This window comes from Protopterus annectens, chromosome 9.part0 (assembly GCF_019279795.1).
Source record: "Protopterus annectens isolate FY-2018-M chromosome 9.part0, PAN1.0, whole genome shotgun sequence".
Taxonomy (NCBI): domain Eukaryota; kingdom Metazoa; phylum Chordata; order Ceratodontiformes; family Protopteridae; genus Protopterus; species Protopterus annectens.
Genome location: NC_056743.1, coordinates 473183613 through 473203527, shown reverse-complemented (window position 1 = coordinate 473203527; position 19915 = coordinate 473183613). Strand labels below are relative to the sequence as shown.

Sequence of the window (19915 nt, the reverse complement as noted above, 5' to 3'; positions counted from 1 at the left end):
CTAGATATTAGTGAAATTTCAATCATGCTTTTACAGGACAAATGTGACTCAATGTGTCTGCGTCTGTACATGGCATTGCCAAACACTTTAGGGGAAACTAATACACAGACCCTGAAAATGTAAGGATGAAGTATTAACACATTTTGAATTTGGGCTTTATCACAAACAGGTTGAGGAAAGAAAGTTCTAAAACTGGCCTCCAAGCACTTTCTTTCTTTGTTACTAAAAATATCCTCGAATAAAAACATCTCGCACCCATGAAGGAGGAACTAGCTATATCAATCTTGGGACAGCATGCAATAAATTTTAAGTGGAAATAAAACAGACTGGTCTGGCAGATGAGGGATTACCTCCCTGGAAAGGAGGAATTTCCTCCCCCTGTCATCTATAACCTTGATGAATGATGTTTAGAACTTATTATCGTAAACGCTCTCTTCCCAATGAAAAAAGTGGAGATTCAGACCTTCTGAGAGGAAAAAGGGCAGCAAGAGTCGGTGAGGGGACAAGGAAACTGAGCTCTCCTTTGACAGTGAATCATGATTATAAGAAAACCCTGTATCTGTCCTTTCATCTTCCTGTCTTGATTTAGAATCTTGAATGTTTTGAGGAAAAGATGCATCTCTGTTTTACCAGAAACTGCTTTATAAAAAGGATCACTAGCCTGAATTAATCCCTTAGGTGACCCAGAACACTACTGCAAGCCTTTTGTGGACTATTACTGACAAGGGAAATATGAGAGAGATACACGCCAACAGCAAATGCTTCCCCAGGGAAAGACACAACACTGACAAAACAAGGAAAACGTCCATGTTCCCTCTCCCAAGACTACAACACTGTCTCTCTCTCTTGCCCGTTAAGAAGACTCCAACAGCCTCAGAGGCGTGGCTAATCCTCGGTCCATAGTGGCTATAGGTGCTATACTAGAGATATTCAGGCCAAAAGATGAGTGGCCTGAGGTACAACTAATGGCCACAGCAGTCTCACCCATCTGCACATGAGGCAAATTGTTAGCCTGTTGTGGTAGCAAAGGCTGTTTGCTTGACTTTTCTTTTTCTGGCTGGAAGAAGGACCAACTACAGACTGACAGTTTGTTCCATGGTCAAGCTAGTGTTAGGTAATGGTGCTTCTTTCTCAGGGAAATCAAGCAGCAAAAGCTGGTAAAACTTTATTCAAATGTCAATTTTTTTCACATAAAACACAGTAAAAAGTACTTGACATTCCAACCAGCCCTAAAAAAAGTAAAATAAACAAAATTTCTCCACAGAAAAAATGTTTTTTAATTAGTTTAAACAATTTTTAAACTGACAGGAAAAACAGTGCTCTCTTAAAAGTACAATACAATCTCTTGATAGTCCATTAAAATATAAACTCCTTGCTTTTAAATAATTCTCCCGAACAGGAAAGTATGATTAAATAAACCTCAAATGGAACTTACCTGCTCAGCAAAGGAGCACCACAAGCCAACCATCAACCCTCAAAAGTCTCAGAGGAGCATACACTTCTGTAGCAGGAAAGCTCGACACTCAAACCTATCATTTTAGTCAGCTCAGCTAAAGCCAGCCAATGGCTTGGGCAAGTAGAAGGTGCCCTGAAGCTTTGGAAGCTGTCTGGCTGTTATATCCTATGCAGGATATAACCCATATAGCTAAGGCTACTGCTGCAGTAATCAATATGATGAACATCACATGCTATAATATTGGCTGTCCTCAAGGTTTTTTTCAAGTCTTGACTGCAGAGAAAGGGCAACCCAACCAATATGAATCTGGTAGCATTTATTGTCAAATGTACTCCTCAGAGGCTGGGGAACTGGGATTTAGATTAAGGTAGAGACAGGAAACAGAGGTAGGTTCAATTTGGTTCTTTGCCTTGATGATTTCTTCTTTGCTGTCTAATTTCTAGTTTGGCTACAATGGTCCTAGGGTCCTTAAACTGATCCAACCTTTAACGCTTCACATAATATATCATTTGGCATCTTTGCAGCAGTCTGAGGAGAGGCTCATGAGAACTGTGTACAGTGTAAGTCTCCAGGGCCAAATGTGAAGTGACTCAATGTACATTCAAATAAATGACAAGCACTTCAAAAAGTACACCTCTTGTTATTGCAGGAGTTACTAAAAGATTCAAACTGAGGGAAGTAATAGTGACCTGCAACTCAAAAGATGATACACCCTTAAGGAAAACAAAAAACAGACTAAATGGTTTTACACCTCATAACACTACTTTGTTAGTATGAAACCCGATTTAGTCAATAAAATGCTGTGTAATATGCAGCCAAATGTACAGCTAGATTTACGCTTTAAGTCAACTCCGATAATAATTCTGTTTCAAGTAGAAAGCATCAGCATTAACATTAGTGACCATAACATACCAGCGATAACTTTTAATAATGTCTCATCATGGGAAGCACCACAGAATGGAAAGAAGCCAAGAAAGATCTCATAGAAAATAATGCCCATGGCCCACCAATCTACTGGCTTTCCATATCCAAGTTGTAAAATGACTTCAGGGGCCATATATTCTGGGGTTCCACACATCTGTATAAGAGATATCAAAGAAAGATAAAAATCAGCAGAATATGCATGCTATAATATACTTTTAAAATGAGATTCAAATTTGCATCGTCATCAATTCAGAAACCATCTTACAAGAATGAATAATGATAAAAGACTGCATTTATAAACTGATATGATTTTAGACAAATGCACTGGAAGTCCTATAACAGTAACCAAATTCTGACCATATTACAGGAGCTGGACTTAGGTTTGTCAGCGGCTAACACTAAATAGATTTAAGCAAGTAAATTATATAGCAACAAGAAACAAGAACTCTGATTGGGCAGTCTATGCCTAAGAACCCGATATCACTGAGTACAATATTAACTGATTGACTATTGCACAATTGTATCCAAAATTACAACTAGGATCAATATGCAGCTGCATGAATGCACTCCAAGATGGGGATAATGGAACTTCCCATGTCTTATATGCTCAAGTTATGCTGGTGAGCCTTCTAACACACATAGGGTGACAGTAAATCCCTAATCAGCTTTGTACATTTATACTTAAATTTGTTAGTAAGTGGAAACTGATTTTATCAGATATGATATGCAGTGAACCCTTGGACGAGGTAAAAGATTTTATCAAAGCCATGTGATTCTTGGACAGCTCTGACTTGACTTTAATCAACATGGCAGAACACCAGTGGTGCTATTAAGTCCTGCAGCTACCATTTCATTCCTTTCTGTATTTCCTTCAAAGGTCTATCTCTACACAACTGCATCCCTATAATGAGGATTCCTTATTACATAGGTCCACTACCCTTACTTCCTATGAAAATCTATGTGGCTTCATCTTTTTCAAACTTAAGCCCCCTACCCATATTTGGCACCTCTTCACTCCACATCTTCCAGCCGATTGATGTTTTTATCTCAGTACAGACTGCAGAGCCGTAAAATCTATTCCGTATGTAACTGCATCAGGACTATAGAACATAGTTCATATGTGGCTGTAGAAGGGTTACACAACTTATTTCATGGGTGGCCACAATAAGGCTACATAACTTATTCTGTGTGTAGTTGTATCAGGGCTACCTAAGATTTTCCATATGTAGCCATATCAGGGTTACAGAACCTATTCCATATGTAGCCATATCATAGCTACGCAACTTATTCCATATGTAAACATATCAGGGCTACACAACTTATTCCCTATGTGGTTGTATCTTGGCTACACAACCTATCCCAAATGTAGCCATATCAGAGCTACAAAACTTATTCCATATATGGCGGTAACAGTGCTACACAACTTATTCTGTGTGTTTGTATCAGGGCCACATTTGTTTTTCCATATGTAGCCATATCAGGTTTATACAACCTATTCCATATGCAGCAATATCATAGCTACACAACTTATTCCATATGTAAACATATCAGGACTACACAACCGATTCCATATGAAGCCGTATCAGGGTTACACAACTTATTCCATGTGTGACCGCATCAGAGCTACACAAACTATTCTATATGTAGTCATATCAGGAATTACACAACTTAGTCCATATGTGGCCGTATCAGGTTTACACAACCTATTCCATGTGTAAATATATCAGGGCTAAAGAACTTGGTGCATATATAGCTGTATCAGGGATACACAACTTAGTCCATATGTAGCCGTATAAGGGACACACAACTTATCCCATATGTGACTGTATCAGGGCTACACAACTATTCCATATGTAGCCATATCAGGGCTACACAAACTATTCCATATGTAGCCATATCAGTTCTACAGAACTTAGTTCATATGTGACCGTATCAGGACTACACAACCAACCTATTCCATATGTGGTCGTATCAGGGTTACAGAACTTAGTCCATATGTGGCCGTATAAGGGCTACACAACTTAGTCCATATGTGGCAATATCAGGGCTACACATCCTATTCCATATATAAGCCACATTACGGCTACACAACTTATTCCATATGTAGCTATATCAGGGTACACAACTTATTCCATATGTGAACGTATCAGGGCTAAATAACCTATTCCATATGTGGCCATATCAGGGATACACAACCAATTCCATATGTAGCCATATCAGGACTACACAACTTATTGCATATGTGGCCATATCAGTACAATATGCAGCAGAGGAATGAAACATGCTTGCGTCTAAGTCTACATCTCTACATCATACAGTCCAATATCCTTCTGGCCTTAGCCACACCCACCAGCACTGAGTTACATAAACAAGTTCATATGTGATGGTTACTACCAAAGCCATTTTTCCTCAGCTAACAGGACATCTGCACTTTAGAAAACAGAGAATACAACATATGGACTTGTTGTGGTGCCAGAGATCAAGTGTACATGTTATTTGTAAGTGTGTGTGTGTGTGTGTGTGTGTGTGTGTGTGTGTGTGTGTGTGGTTTGGGGGTAGCATAAGAAAGAACAAGGAAGAGCAATTTGTAAGTCTATACTTAAACATAAAATACCAAAAGTACATAATTATGTATTTTACATTAAATCCAAATAGCCGTCTATCTTCTCAAATCGTTAGACTGACTAGGCGCTTCTGAATTCATATTTTTCCCTCCATGACTACTGCGTGAGCTTTTATGCAGTCAGTGGAAAAGTAATCCTGCATTTCGGTCTCCAAATTATAATGGGTACGAAGGACCAGAACAGAGTCCATTCAGTTCCTCAGTTAAATGTTTCTTCCCAGACAGCTCTTTGCACCATTATTAGCCTGCTTCTTGTCCACCTTTCTAACTTGTGTTTCATCACTTATCTTCTCTACCAGCCTCCTGTGGCAGAGTGTTAAAATGTTTTCGGAAGTTTTAACTATACAATATGCATATGATAAACTTTGTGTACCTCCAGTACAAACAAGGCACAGAATTGTACTATGCTGGACTGATTAGATTCTTAACCTGTTAAGAAATCCTGCTACCTTTCAAGCCATCAAGATCAGACACCTGGGCAGCCTACTCCACAGAATTTTTACATTGCCATTTCAGTAACTGACCTGAAATTGAACTATCCTTTATTACCTGACTCCTTCTTGGTACTCTTGTAAATAACTGAACTGCTGCAGCCATCATCTTCTCATCTAGTCCCACTATCAGTTCACAGACTACTATGCAACCTTCTCAAATAGATTCCCTGTACTGATAAAGCATGGCTTGAATACTTACACTGACAATTCATTCATTTCCATAGCCTGTCATCTGTTAACACAATGAACTCATCTCTACTCTACCTGGTCATCACTCCATTGGCTCAGCTTCTCCTAATCTAGCCCACGTCTTGCACTCTCATATCATGCTTCCTTATTTATTCATGAGGAAACAGAAGTATCTGTTTAGCTCCACTGCCCCCCCCCCCCAATCTAGCTTTTATCATACTACTTCTGATCTGCTTCCACTGGTCTATGCTATATGGTATAGCCATTCCAAATAGCCGTTTCCTCAAAGACCATTCATTCTCTCTCTTTACCCATAGCTCTTACCTTCTTAAAATGTACAATTTCCTTCTTAACAGGTCTCTCTAGTATTTCCTTCTATCTCTTTTGGCTACTCATCTGCCTCATATCCAGGAATCATAGCACTGCAATATGATCCATTCCAAATCCATAAACTACACAGAAACATGATTCAACCAAATTGAGGGATCACAAATGCCACTCTGATGTGGCCACTATTACCACCTTAGTCCTCAGGCTAAAATTTTCTAATCCCATTGATGGTATGGACTAGATCTAGTAAATTATTGCCTCTCTACTGTTGGAATTTTAATTCTAATAGCCAAAGCGTCACCATCAGATTCTTGTCATTTAGTAATCACAAAGTCAAGATTTTTGAAATGGAAAGAAAGTTGAGATCTCACACTTTTATTGTTGTTCTTTTTTTTCCCTTGTTCTCAAACTCTGTTTATAAGCCTTTCCTTACTATTTCTGCTGAATCTGATGGCACATACAATATGGCCAGACATCAACATTTTCCATTAACCTTTCAGTACTGCACAGCACTAAACTCTAGTTTTTTTTTTCTTAGCCCTCATCTCCCCTTCTTAATCCTTTTGTTTCCCCCTTACTCAATTCTCGTTCTCCTCCCAGGGCTCTGTTCTTATTGTCATCCACTTCCATTGGGTTAAAGGTTCCACCACCATCACAATGTACCTTTACAGAGCCCCTGTTTGCACTACTGCTGGGGATGAGTTGGGGATTTTACTTCCCATACAAGTAATCGTCCTCTCGTGTCCTCTCCAGTCTGAAACTCACTGTGCATTAACTGACATTTGCACTACTCTGTCCTGTTTATAAGTGCAACATCAAAGAAGACAATTGTCCTTCCTAGGTCTTGGATTTCCATATTACATGTCTAACCCAACATTTATCTGTCTACTTATTCTTATGTTGTGCTAAGCAGCTCTAAATGGAATGGGGCCCACTTTCAATGGCACAAAGGAAGCACTGTCTTGGGACCCAATTTCAATGGCAGAATGGCAGCAGCGTCTTAGGGCCCACTTTCAATGGCATACTGGGAGCAGTGTCTTGGGACCACTTTCAATGGCACACTGGAAGTAGTGTATTGGGTCTACTTTTAATGGCACACTAGGGTCAGTGTCTTGGGCCCACTTTCAATAATATGCTGGGGGCAGTGACTTGGGGCCCACTTTCGATCGCACAGTAGGAGCAGTGACTTGGAAGTCCATTTTCAATGGCACACTGGCAGTAGCGTCTTGTGGCTCAATTTCAGTGGCACACATTGGAGCACTGTCAGGGTAATTGAAAACCAGGATGCCAAAATGAAACTTATTATCAGAATCAGGCCTTAAACATCTACACTAAACTACTTTATTAAGTCTACACAACAGGGACCCATTAGCTAGCACAGGAGAATTAATGCAGAGTCCAGACCCTAAGTGGACTGGTGTATAATTGAGCTAATAAAGCCTCTGGGGCCTATGTTTTGCATAGACTACCTTACCCAAGACTACATTACTAATCACACACTCTAAAGACACGTCTTCATTGAGATAGCTTTTACTTCTCATTACTGGCTACCACAGAATAGTGCTTATCAAATTATGGTGTATGTTGCTTCCCCATTACACAGTGTATAAAATGGTTTATGCAAGCAAGTAAAATAAAGTGAAATATTCCTAATGCTTTTACCTGATTACACCTTCAAATTATCAGGAATAATTGAATAGCACTTGCCACTTAACAACATGCCACCAGATGTTACTTCATTATACAGTGCATTACGTCAAATTATCATCACAATGAGAAAGATTTCTCACATATTTTATTTTTACTACTCATTATCAGGAAACAAAATCGGCCCTTAGCAAACAGGCAAAACCATATTGCTATTTGTTGCTTTCCCATTAAACTGTGTGTGAAATAAGTTGTCACTACAGGTCAAACAAAGATGGTAGACACACATTGGTTTATCATGGAAAGCCCTGCACAATATTGGTAAGTAAGCAGTATTAAGTACTTGACAAGGGAAACAAGAATATTTACTTTTGTTTCCGAAAGGTGTAAATGGCTGGGCATCTTATGGTCGTCGTCATCTTTTGATTAGTGTTATACTTATGCTCCCACGTGCCCAACAATATCTGCAAACATGGTAAATAAAGTGAAATGTTCCTTCTGCCTGTATTTGGCTATATGCCTCAATGTGCAGTATCAAAGAAAAGTGCTTAATTGAGTGGTAAAATTAGTACAACCTTTAGATATTAAGCTTCTATGTGCATGACAAACTTAATACAACATCTAGGGGTTCATAGGTAGGTACTAGGCTATCTGCCCAAGGGCATTTTATTAGCCTAATAATCCAAAAACAAACTACAAGACAAAACCCCCCGGAGACACTGGTACATAGATATCCACGTTTTTCTGACTATTCTGGTACCTCTGCTCAGATAAGCCTTCCAAGGAATAAATTCATCATCTGGATGTTCTGTTTATTGTTGTGGCGAGGTTTAGCTCACTAGAGCTCGTGGCTTGCAGTGACTTGGATTTCTTTAGGTGGAGCATGACCATCAATTCTGAGTTGGACATGGCTTTGTAAGTCATGCAGAGATCACCTCTGAGTAAGCGATATGCCACTGAGTACAGCCGGAGTTTTTTTCAGTCGGGCTGCATTGGACATATGTTTGAGGCCAGTAATCCTCTTGGTGAGGTACTTTTGTGGTCTTTCCAGCTGTTGGAAGTGTTTAGTGAGGTACATCCCAAATGGGGCATTGTACTCTATGATGGGTCTGAGTGAACAGTAGAGGGGCACTATAATCTCTATTTCTAGATGCGAACCCTTTAGTAATTAGATGAGCCACATAGAAGGATTTCCTAACTACTTTGGCAATATGATTGTCAAAGGAGAGATTACTATCTACCTGGGTCCCCAGATCTCTTATTACTGCTTCTGTATTAAGGGGGCTGCCACCTATGTGGTAAGTCATGGGCGTTTTGTTTTTCCCAAACGGGATGACTATGCATTTTTTGGCATTTAGCTTGAGGCCATGACTTTGACACCAGGTGTCCGTCTCAGTAAGGCTCTTTTGCAGGATGTCCATGTCAGCCGGAGAGTCAATTATGGCTCCCAGTTTGCAGTCATCGGCGAACATGGTTAGCCATAGTCCTCCTGTGGTTGCCTGTACTTCTGAGAAGTATATGCCGAACAGTAGGGATCCCAGGACCAAGCCTTATGGGAAACCACTTGTGACTGGTTTAGAGTCGGACCTGGAGCCTGCTATTCTTACCGTGTGAGTTCTGTCTGTAAGCCAGTTGGCAACCCATCTCGTGACGTAGGGGTTTATGTTCAGGCTGGTGTGTTTTTCTGTAATACCCAAGTGGGAAATGGTGTTGAAAGCTTTGGCAAGGTCAAGGTAAGCTGTGTGAACCACCTTTCCCTCGTCTATGGCCTTGATGACTGTCTCAAAGAAGTCAACCAGGTTTAAGTAGGCATTATCTGCCCTTAAAGCCGAACTGGGTCGGGTCAAGTGTTTGGAGGTTCCCAATATCTTTGTTAATAAGTTCCATGATGATGTGCTCCATAGCCTTGTAGACCAGGCTAGTCAGGCTTATGGGGCGATAGTTACCAGGGTCAGTTGTGGCCCCTCCTTTGTGGAGAGGAATAACCGTTGCTGTGAGCCATTCTATGGGCACGCAGCCTGCACAGAGGCTGAGGTTGGACAGCGTGTTTAGGTGGGGGGTTAGTTCATTCTGTAGTTCGTGCAAGACACAGCCTGGGACACCATCTGGTCCCACTGACACTGTGTTTTTGGCTTTTGAAAGGGCTGTTTTCACCTGTGTCTCTGTGATTTTTTGGGACACTACACTTTTCCGGTATTGTTGTGGGCCCTTTTGGGGGTGAGAGGGGGGTGAAGTTTGCACTGAATCTATCTGCCAGGATGTTGGCAATATCAGTAGGTTCAGTATATTTTGTGGTATTTTGCAGTAGTTCAGTGCATATCTGTGAGTTGCCACTTAGATTCTTAACATAGCTAAAGAAGGCTTTGTGGTTATCTTTTGAATCCTTGGCTATTTTTCTCTCGAAGCTAGCCTTGGATGATTTCATGAGGGACCTTAGTTTCTTACGGATACTGATTTCCTTCTTGGGATTTGCCTTTTTTCTGAACTAGTTTCCTCCTTCTATTGTATAGGCTGTTTATGGCAGGGGTCCACCAAACTGGTTTCCTTCTCTTAGAGGAGTGAGTCTCGGTTTTGCTAGGGATGGCACGATCCATGCATCCTTGTAGGTGCTCACAGAGTGCATTTGTAAAGGTTTCTGCATCTTGGGCAGCGTTATCCTTTAGCGTGGGGGCTGTGAAACTTACCACCTCTGTCTTAAGTAAGGTGAAGTTAGCTTTAGAAAAGTTTTTTACCGTGGTTTCCTTAGTTGGGGGTGGTGGTAGGGTGTGGACATCCAGAGTGATTAGTTATGGTCTGATCTAACCAGTGACGGGTTGACCTCCGGTGTGGAACACCTGTCGCCCATGTTGGTGATGACCAGGTCCAATATGTTTTCACCTCTGGTAGGGGAGTTTACCAGCTGATCCAGGGAGTTGATGAATTCCAAGAAGCGCTGGGCCTGGGAGTTTGTACTCGAGTAGTTTTCCCAGTGAATGGTAGGGTAATTGAAATCAACAAATATTAGGGTGTTCGGTAGGACCTTCATGTTTTCCAGTGTTTCCAGAAAGGTGGAGTGGTGGTCCTGGGTCATGGAGGGTGATCTGTAGCAGGCCACAATTTGCATTGCAGATTTGCCCGATGTTAGTTGCACATGGATGATCTCAGAGGTATCATACTGCGCCACTAACCAGGAGGTGTAGATATCCTTGATGAATGTGGATACACACCCTCCTTTTGTGTTTCGGTCTGTGTTCTGTGGCCGAAACGTTTGGTATGAGTTGTAGCCCGGTAGTGCTGGGGTGCTCTCTGGAGCCTTGAACCAGGTTTCAGTTACTGCACAGATGTCGACGTGCTCCATACTAAGGAGTGCTTCGAGCGAGTGCATTTTGAGATTTAAACTCCTGGCGTTGAGTAACATAACCCTCAGTTTTTTGTTAATTGTGCTGTTTACGGAGGTGGGTTTGACTTTTGAGCCTTGCCTAAAAAAAGCACTATGGGGGCAGCAAGAGCCTTGGCCAGTATTCGAAAGCCTAGGGGTAACAGGTGCAAGCCATCTCTTGCGAAGCAATGTGGCTTGTCGAGCATGTCGTCCCAGGCTGACAGACACTGGATCCCCTTTGAATGACACCAGAAGCTTAGCCAATTGTTGAAATTGATAATGTTTTCTTTATACTGAGGTATCATTCTTGGTGAGGGCAGGATGCTACTCAGGGTCATACCAGCCTAGGCAACATGATCAGAGAGCTCTTCCATGTCTCTGTTCATGTAGTCCAGGGAGGTACGTCTCAAGTCATTCACACCAACATGAACAATGACAGAGTCATATTTGTACTTGTTCCGGAGTGACCTTTGTGCTTGTGTTATGTGGCGGATTCTGGCTCCCGACAGGCAGCTAACAGTAACCTTCTGCTTGTCCAGCCTAGTGAGTGGGACTCACTATGCACTTACTCTTAGCTGTATATTTTCAACCACATTTTATCCTTGCATTCCACTGTACTCTAATGCAACACAACCAGTATTTTGCAAGCTGACATATGCAAATGACAAATTCATGTTTTTTGGTCAAGCTTTTTATCATCTTACCTCTCCATCCTGGAATTCACACGCAATTTTCTCTATATCAGTAGTGGAATTCATTGCTCCAATTTTACACATTCCAAAATCAGTCACCTTAATGTGCCCTGTTGAAGTTATTAGCAAACTAGCATGCAAAAAGGAAAAAGGTCAGTGAGGCAATAACATAATAGTTATATGGTTTATGGAGAAACTATGTTCCTTAGATATGGATTATCAAGTAAAAGTGGGTCAGTTTACTGGTGCTATAATAATGTCCTATCAAAAATGTAATACTCAAAACTGGAAGATGAACACTTCACCAGGAAACTAACTACAAGAATTTATGCAACAAGAACGCCCTGAAGAATACAAGACACTGAAATAAAAGTGAACAAAAAATTTGATGCGGTTCTGAAATGCATGGCCCCACAATGCCATTATTTCATGTGACAGTGGATTACAACATGAAGTCAAGATTTAAATTTAAATCTCAAAACAATGTATTTCTTTTAAAAACTCTATGACAATCTACATTGTAATTTTCATGACATTATATGGTTTTGTAGTACTCCAAACATGTTACAATTATAAATTTAAAAGTGTGGCATGCTGTGATGGGATGGGATTTGATAATCTTACTTAATGTGGGTAATATCCACCTCTGATATTTTTCAGTACAGAGCCGTAGGGAGTAGCTACCCCAGGTGCAAGATGTTGGGGGGGGGGCATGATTGGCTGGTGCGTTGTTTTATGAATGCTAGTACTGCATCTGCAATCCTGGCTGAAATGCTGAATGTGGCACAAGCTGTTTGTTACATTTGTGTCAAGCACCACGCTACAGTTTCAAAGCAGACTGTTTTTTTTTGGTCTCCATCTGAGATGATTCCCGTCAGTTTTGCATTGGGGGGGGGGGGGCTCCACAGGATGCCAGATAATATTACTACATTTCTATGTTAGTAACTCTTACTGTCTTAATATCGCTACAATTCTACATCAGTAATTCTTACTGCCTTACAGGTACTTTGTTACCTTTAATTATACAATGGAAGGTAATTAGCTTTCAAAACCATGTGCACTGATTGGCTATAACAATCACTGCACCCTATGTAAATGTAGAAATACCCACAGGAATAACACTGGATGCTAAATATAGCTAAACTAATAGAAATCACTGTGACTGGAGTCCCTAAAAATAGCTACTCACCATTTTCTCCATACTACTAAACAAAGAACTTAAACTAAAATGCAGCTAAAATAAATGTTCCGCTTTGCTACATAGCGCAAAACAGGTCCTTCTGACAGAAAAACACATACAACTATTAAAAGTAAAAAAAAAAAAACGACACCAGGAGTGTCTAAGCAAAAGGTTCCACAAACATGGCTCCTGACTCCCTTAGAAAAGGAAGAAACTGTATTTAACCTATATACTGTGCAAATGTTGGCACTTACCTGCCCAACAGATGTGCAGTACATACCTTAGACATCCCCTACATGGCAGAAGGCAATAACAGCACTGAAGCATATTTACTAAATGACATTAGAAAAAGTAACTGACTTCTCTCCTAAAGTTACTGTATAAAAGCAATAACTTACAATTAGGTATGGGTAACACACAGAATAGAGTCAAAGGTTTCACGACTAAGATAAACCTGTAGTTATTTCTTGAAAATTACACAATGGTTAGACCTTACTCTGTAACATACTTTATAAAACAAGTACATAGCCTGTGGCCTACCTTATTATCCAGCAAAATAAAAGGTAAACAGTACCTATCTGCTACCTGTATTTTGTTAATACATATTATCTGCTATACTCACTTATATATTTATTTTGAGCTTTTCCTTTGAGGACAAGTCATGGCTGACAAGGATCTGATAGCCATATCACCCAAGTGATTAAGAAATAATTAAAGAAAGCAATGCAATGTGTATTACTGTTGAACACAAAGTAATAAATGTTCTTGAAGCAAACCAGTTTCAGTTCCTAGGGGCAGTGATACAGACAAGGCTTAAATAACATTGTAGAAGTCAAAATGATTAACTTCACAGTGATGTAAGCCATGTTTTCTGGGAACCACAGCCTTTTGCTGTAACTACACCTTCAGACTGTAGTCCTGAAAGAAGTAACACACATTATTAAAATAAAACAAAGATAAATAAAATTGAGAGGTCATACTTAGCAGTTTTGAGATCCCGGTGTACAACTCCATGGCTATGGAGGTACTCTATAGCCAGAGTAATTTCTCCGACATACAGCTGACACAAGCGCAGAGGGAGAACACCAGCATGCTTTAATAGTGCTTCACAATCTCCACCTGCCAGAAAATTCAAAAAGTTATCAGGGCTTCATTAAAAATACAGCAAGATGTAAAGACAGCTGCTATATACCAACAATTATACAATGACTGGTCATTAATATTTAAAAACGAGCATGCTGATTGGTCAGCACAAACAGCGTGCCCACTGTGAATCCTAGCATATACCAATGGAAAAAGGTCCGGTTACCCGGACCTTTTTCCATTGCTGTATACTGTAAGTTTTATTTATTTTTCTTACAAAAATAAAAAAATCTGTAATCCGGACTCCGAACATAGCAGAGAGAGACAGGATGGAGAAAATACTAGGAAAATCAGGTATGTTATTCAAAACTAAAGACACATACCTGATTTTCCTTGTATTTCCTCCACACTGCTTTGTTATATCTGGGGCACAGTAATGCTATCCATAAGGTAGCTCACAGGGAGAAGCTGGTATACCTGTGCATACAGACATCTTGCATATCCCAGACACATTCCGTACACTATACTAAAATTACAAGTTTACCTTTACAATGGCTGTTCTAGGTGGCAGCTTCTGTTCTACCTGTCCCACTGCATCCTTTATGTTACTGCTTTAAGCCCCTTTTCAATAGAACATGTGTGGTTATAATAATTTCTTAAATTTTCAGAACTTACTTATCCTGTTACGTATTACCAATGGAAAAATAACAAAATTAAAGTTAGTAAGATCCTCACATTTTTCTTAGATTTCCAAGAATGTGGTAATTAAACTATACACTTTTCTTAAGTTCTTTTTCTCATGTCGACATTTGTCATTTTTTTTCATGTGTCAGTGCAAAGGCAATTTTAAACTATCTGCTTGCCTAAACCAGTGAGTATTTCCTATAATAAAATAGCTGGAAGTATATTACTTTCTATTTGTGCTTGGACAGAGATAGAAGTAATTTCCATTTTTATTTGGTACTTAGCAAGAGTTGGAAATGTGTTGCTTTTTATTTGAGTTTAAAACTTTTACATTTTACTGGCATTTTTGAATGTTAACATTGCCTAAACTCTTCTAAACTATTCAGTTTGACTTCTCTAGTCACTGCAGGTTTCTGACTAGGCAAAATTCTGAAAAATATATTTGTTTCTATCATAGTATCTTTCATCACCCTGACTGCCAAAATCTTCAGTGAAATTTTTTTTAAGTACATAATCTTTCAGTGGAACTAATCAAATATTTTCAGAACTTAATTGGTGAGTTAAACCTTTCCTATAATGTATGTCGTTTGGCTTTTCCCGGTTAGGGGTCGCCACAGCGGAACTCCGGTCCGTTCATGATTGGCAGTGGATTTTACGGTGCCGAGTTTCCAGCCAGACGCCAAACCTTCAACGAAGGCACGCCCATTCACGCTCGCACCTACCTGCATGCCTTTAACGTCACTCGACCACGGGGAGGGCATGCAAACTCCACACAGAAGGTGCTCCAGCAGAGAATCAAACGGGAAAACCTCTTGCTGCGAGGTGACAACGCTAACCGCTGCACCACCGAGGATTAATTAAACCTTTCCTATAATACATAATTTAAATAAATTCAGTGATTCTTTCAAATTTTCCTTTATTAAATGCTTTTTCACTTGCTCATTTGTTTTCCCAAATATTTTTATGTGCATTCAAAAATACATAACATGCACTGCACAATCCTTTTTCTAGCAAAACTGCTAGAAGCTACTGCTGCAGCTTAACTGCATGGAATCACTAGATATGACACAAACGCCACGTGTTGAATGGTTCAACACTATGGTAATTGTGGTTAACCCAGATCTATAAGGAATTACACAGACCTAGAAAATCTCAAAAAATGGATTCAGAAATACAAGCATTACAGGCTTGTCAAGAGGTTGTTGCAGCTATGTCAAATGCAAAGTTCTTATTCTGGGTGAAAATTAATGATTTTTGGAGGAATAAATTGGATAAGGCAGTCTTGAAGCTGTGCACACTTAAATCCTCAGGTAGGTACAGAGTTTGAGATGGGGAACTTCAACAATACGAGAGTTACTTCAGCATCTGGTGGTGCACATGATTGAGGAACTGGGAGGTGTTTTGAATATTATTGATGACATTCTAGTTTGGGGTACTACAAATCAAGAACTGCTAGAGAGAATGAGGTCCCAGAGTTCAAAGCTACATAAGGTCAAGTGTCAGACTGAAGCTACATCTTTGAGGCGCACAGGTTATCTACTTACTACTGACGGATTACAGCCGAATGCTCACAATGTGCATGCCAAGGTAAACATGCAAACTCTTACTGATGAAACTCAATCCGATTCTTGGGGATAGTACAATACCTCTACAAGTTAGTTAATACCTCACTTGTCACATATAACTGCACTTCTAAGGGAACTGCCCTAGCATGATACAGAAAGCTGTTCAGAGAATCACGCCAGACGTTCTGAACTACTACATAGGCTAGTAACTACTACAGTAGAGCCAAGATATAATGATGTAGCCTTGCCAACTGCAATATAAGTAAATGCAAGCCGGATAGGGCTGGCAGCAGTGACAATGGAGAATGGCAGACCTGCTGTCTATGCACCAAGAGCTCTGACAAATGCACAGCAACAGTATGCACAAGAAGAGAAAGAAATGTTCGCAGTAGTTTTTGATTAAGAAATTTCAGGAGTATGACTCTGGGGAAGTACTGAGGCTGAATCAGCTCACAAACCCTCAGAGTATATTTGGGAAATGTTTACATAAAGCACCAGCTAGAGTAATTCAAATGATGACAAGTCTTCAGTGATGTGGACATGAAATGCAAATCAGAAAAGTTGATGTGCAATGTTGATACACTGCGCTGGGTCTGTCTGAGTGAATGGAAGGAAGATCTTACTAAAGAAGACTTAGAAGCCCTATGGGTTTGATACAGATATCAGTAACAGCTAAGAAATCGCAGGAGCATAGCACTGCAAACAGAACTGGTACAAAGATGAAGCCATAATGTCCATACAGGTTGATGGTGTGAAGTAATTTCATCCACTAATTAAACCATATTATATGTTCCGAGACGAATTAGCCTGCATACAAAGTCCCTTGTTTACAGGTGATAAAGTCATTCTTCTGTCTCAGCAAAGAAATGCTGCTGAAGATACATGGATCACATCCTGGAACATCAGAATGTAATGGCAGAGCTAGAGGTCTCATGTACTGGTACATTACTGTACAAATACAACATGTGTTGCACAACTTCAGTTTTTGTGGCATGTATAGGAATCTAAACCAGAAAAAAGAAGTTAATTCCACACAAACTTCCAACACTACTTTAGATAAAGCTAGGAAATAATCTTGTACTATTAACTCAAATTTCTACTCTATGCTGAGTACTTCTCCAAATATCCAGAAGTTAAAGATACAACAGCTCCTTGCGTGATTAGTGCATTCAAAGCAGTATTTACAAACATGATATACCAGAGCAAGTCCTATCAAACCATGGTCCACAGTTCTCAAACTAGGAGTTCAAAAACTATTCCAGAATCTGGAAATTCAGCATCTTACAACAAAACCAACACACTGACTATCTCTAAAAGATAGGTTGAGTGTATGATTCACACTGGGAAGAAAGTCTCAAGAAATTTTATTTTATTTTTTATTTATATTTATTTGCATTTGTTTACTGGGAAGGTCCACTGGGCCGTAATGACCCCCCCCCCCATTTTCAGTGGAGGCCCGGGGAAAAAAATCTCCACATTACCAATCATATACAACAGAAGTGTAAGAGTTGAGTATATAAGATCCAAGTAACAGCTGAATGAACAAAGATGGAAGTTATACACTGACAAGTTCCAGTACAATGTTAGGGTCCAATATAAGAGATGTGGTAGTGTTCACAGTTAAAGTCACTGTTTGGTATAAGTAACTTAACATGGCAGTAGCTTGAGTTCTGATGACATAGTATGAATATTAACACTTATGAAGGCCTAACTTAAACATAGGACAGAATGTATAACAGTGCCAGCACTGCTTTTAAATAAATATTATTACTGTATCACAAGAGTTAAAAGCTTTCACTCCATTCTGTATAGAACTTCATCAGAACTACATACAATAACTCCATTTGATTTAAATAATCTGTGTAATCGCACAGGTTCATAGAGGGCTATTGGCTAATGGCCCTAGGGCCTTTACAAGCCTAGCCATGTAATAACCCGTGTACCCTTACTGACCACAGTTAGAAGGTTGTTGTTAGCAGAGGGATTCTGGGATCAGCACCAACTGCCCTATCCGTGAGGGACATAAGTTCCACCCACAGGGTGAATTTACGGTCCCTCATCCATTTGTCAAGGTTGCGCTTGAATAGGGTCACTGAAGAGCTCTGCTTTGAGTGGGAGCTTATTCCAGAGGAGCTGCAATAGCTGGGAGATATATCTGTCTCTCCAGCATGTTCTGGTAATGTCACAGGTTAGGTTGAGATCCCCGGAGCGAGTTATTCTTGTCCCATTTGATTTGTGAATATGCAACATTTCCATTAAGGCAGGGTCTGAGACTGCTCTGTAGGCCAGGCACACGTCACTTCTCAGTAGCCTGTATGATGCTGAGTACAGTGACAGGGCTTTCAGTCCTTCCATACAGGTCATATTTTGGAGGCTCTGAATTCTCTTGGATAGAAACCTCTGTGTTCTCTCCAGTTGCTGCAGGTGTCTGGTGAGGTATGTACAGAAGGAAGCATTGTACCCAATTAATGGTCTGATAAGGATCGAGTACAGTGGAGTTATAACCTCCATGGTCTTGGATGCGATGCCCTTATTTATGACACACGAAATGTAGAATGCTTTGCTTACCACTATGGACACATGGTGATCGAAGTTTAGATTGTTATTAACCTGTGTTCCCAAGTCTCACACCAATGAGTTTGAGCTTAGAGGGGTGCTATCTATATCACAATTAGCAGGGGCTACTTATTTGCCAAAGGGGATAATGGGGCATTATTTGTGTGTTAAGTTTTAGTCTGTGAGTTTGGCAACATCATTTGTCTGTGTCAGCCATTTCTGTAATATGTTAACATCATTGGGGGACTCTGTGATTGGGCCCAGTTTACATTCATTTGCAAACCTGGTAAGCCACAGGCCATCTACCTTCGTTTGGACTTCAGAGAAACAGATTCCAAACAGTACAGGGTCCAGCACAGATCCTTGTGGTACCCCACTGATAAGTGGTCTACTGGTGGAGGTCGACTCCCCAACTTTGAGAATTCTCTACGATACCTGAATAGGGGATTGTGTCAAAGGCCTTGGCTAAACCAAGATGGGTGGTATGTACTGTTTTGTCCTCATCCAGGGCTTTGGTGACATTCTCAAAGAAGTCCACTATGTTTAATAAGCAAGATTTTACCCTTGACTACACCAAACTGGGTTATGGCAAGGGTTTGAAGGACACCTATATCCTTATGGATAAGGTCCATGATGATTCTTTCCATGGCCTTGGAGATAAGGCTGGTTAGGCTCATGGGTCGATAGTTCTCAGGGACAGTTGATGGACCCCCTTTGTGCAAGGGGATTACTGTTGCTGTTCTCCACTCTGCTGGGACAAAGCCAATGCTCAGCTATGGCTAAAGAGAATACCGAGTGGTTCTGTTAGGTCTTGGTTTGGATTGTTTAGTAAACAGTCTGGAATGTTACCTCGTTTCACAGAGGTCGTGTTTTTGGCCATGGAGACTGCTTGTATGACCTGTTCTTTAGAGATACTCTGCAGAAGAATGGTGTCAGGAATGCTTTGGGGCATGTCTGGTGGGGACAGAGGGGTGAAGTTATTGCCAAATTTGTTAGCTAGCAGGTTAGCAATTTCCTCAGGTTCAGTGTGAGTGGTACCGTCCACTATAAGTTCGGCACACAGCTGGGCATTCCCTTTTAGGTTTCGGGCGTAGTTAAAGAATGCCTTATGACTGTCTTTAGACAGGGATGCTA

The 19915-nt window shown here is 40.4% G+C and overlaps 1 protein-coding gene across 1 annotated transcript in view; it reads right to left on the bottom strand.

Annotated features, from left to right (window-relative positions):
* The window catches only part of LOC122811279 (microtubule-associated serine/threonine-protein kinase 3-like), a 54798-nt gene extending 42599 nt beyond the window's left edge, over positions 1-12199 (bottom strand). Inside the window, exons 1-2 of the mRNA XM_044083014.1 lie at positions 11726-12199; positions 2369-2534 (exon numbers count right to left, since the gene is read on the bottom strand). Of these exons, the coding sequence (XP_043938949.1) occupies positions 2369-2534; positions 11726-11797 (238 nt within the window). The 5' untranslated portion in view covers positions 11798-12199. The remainder of the gene's footprint in view (positions 1-2368; positions 2535-11725) is intronic.
* Positions 12200-19915: the final 7716 nt, after the last annotated feature.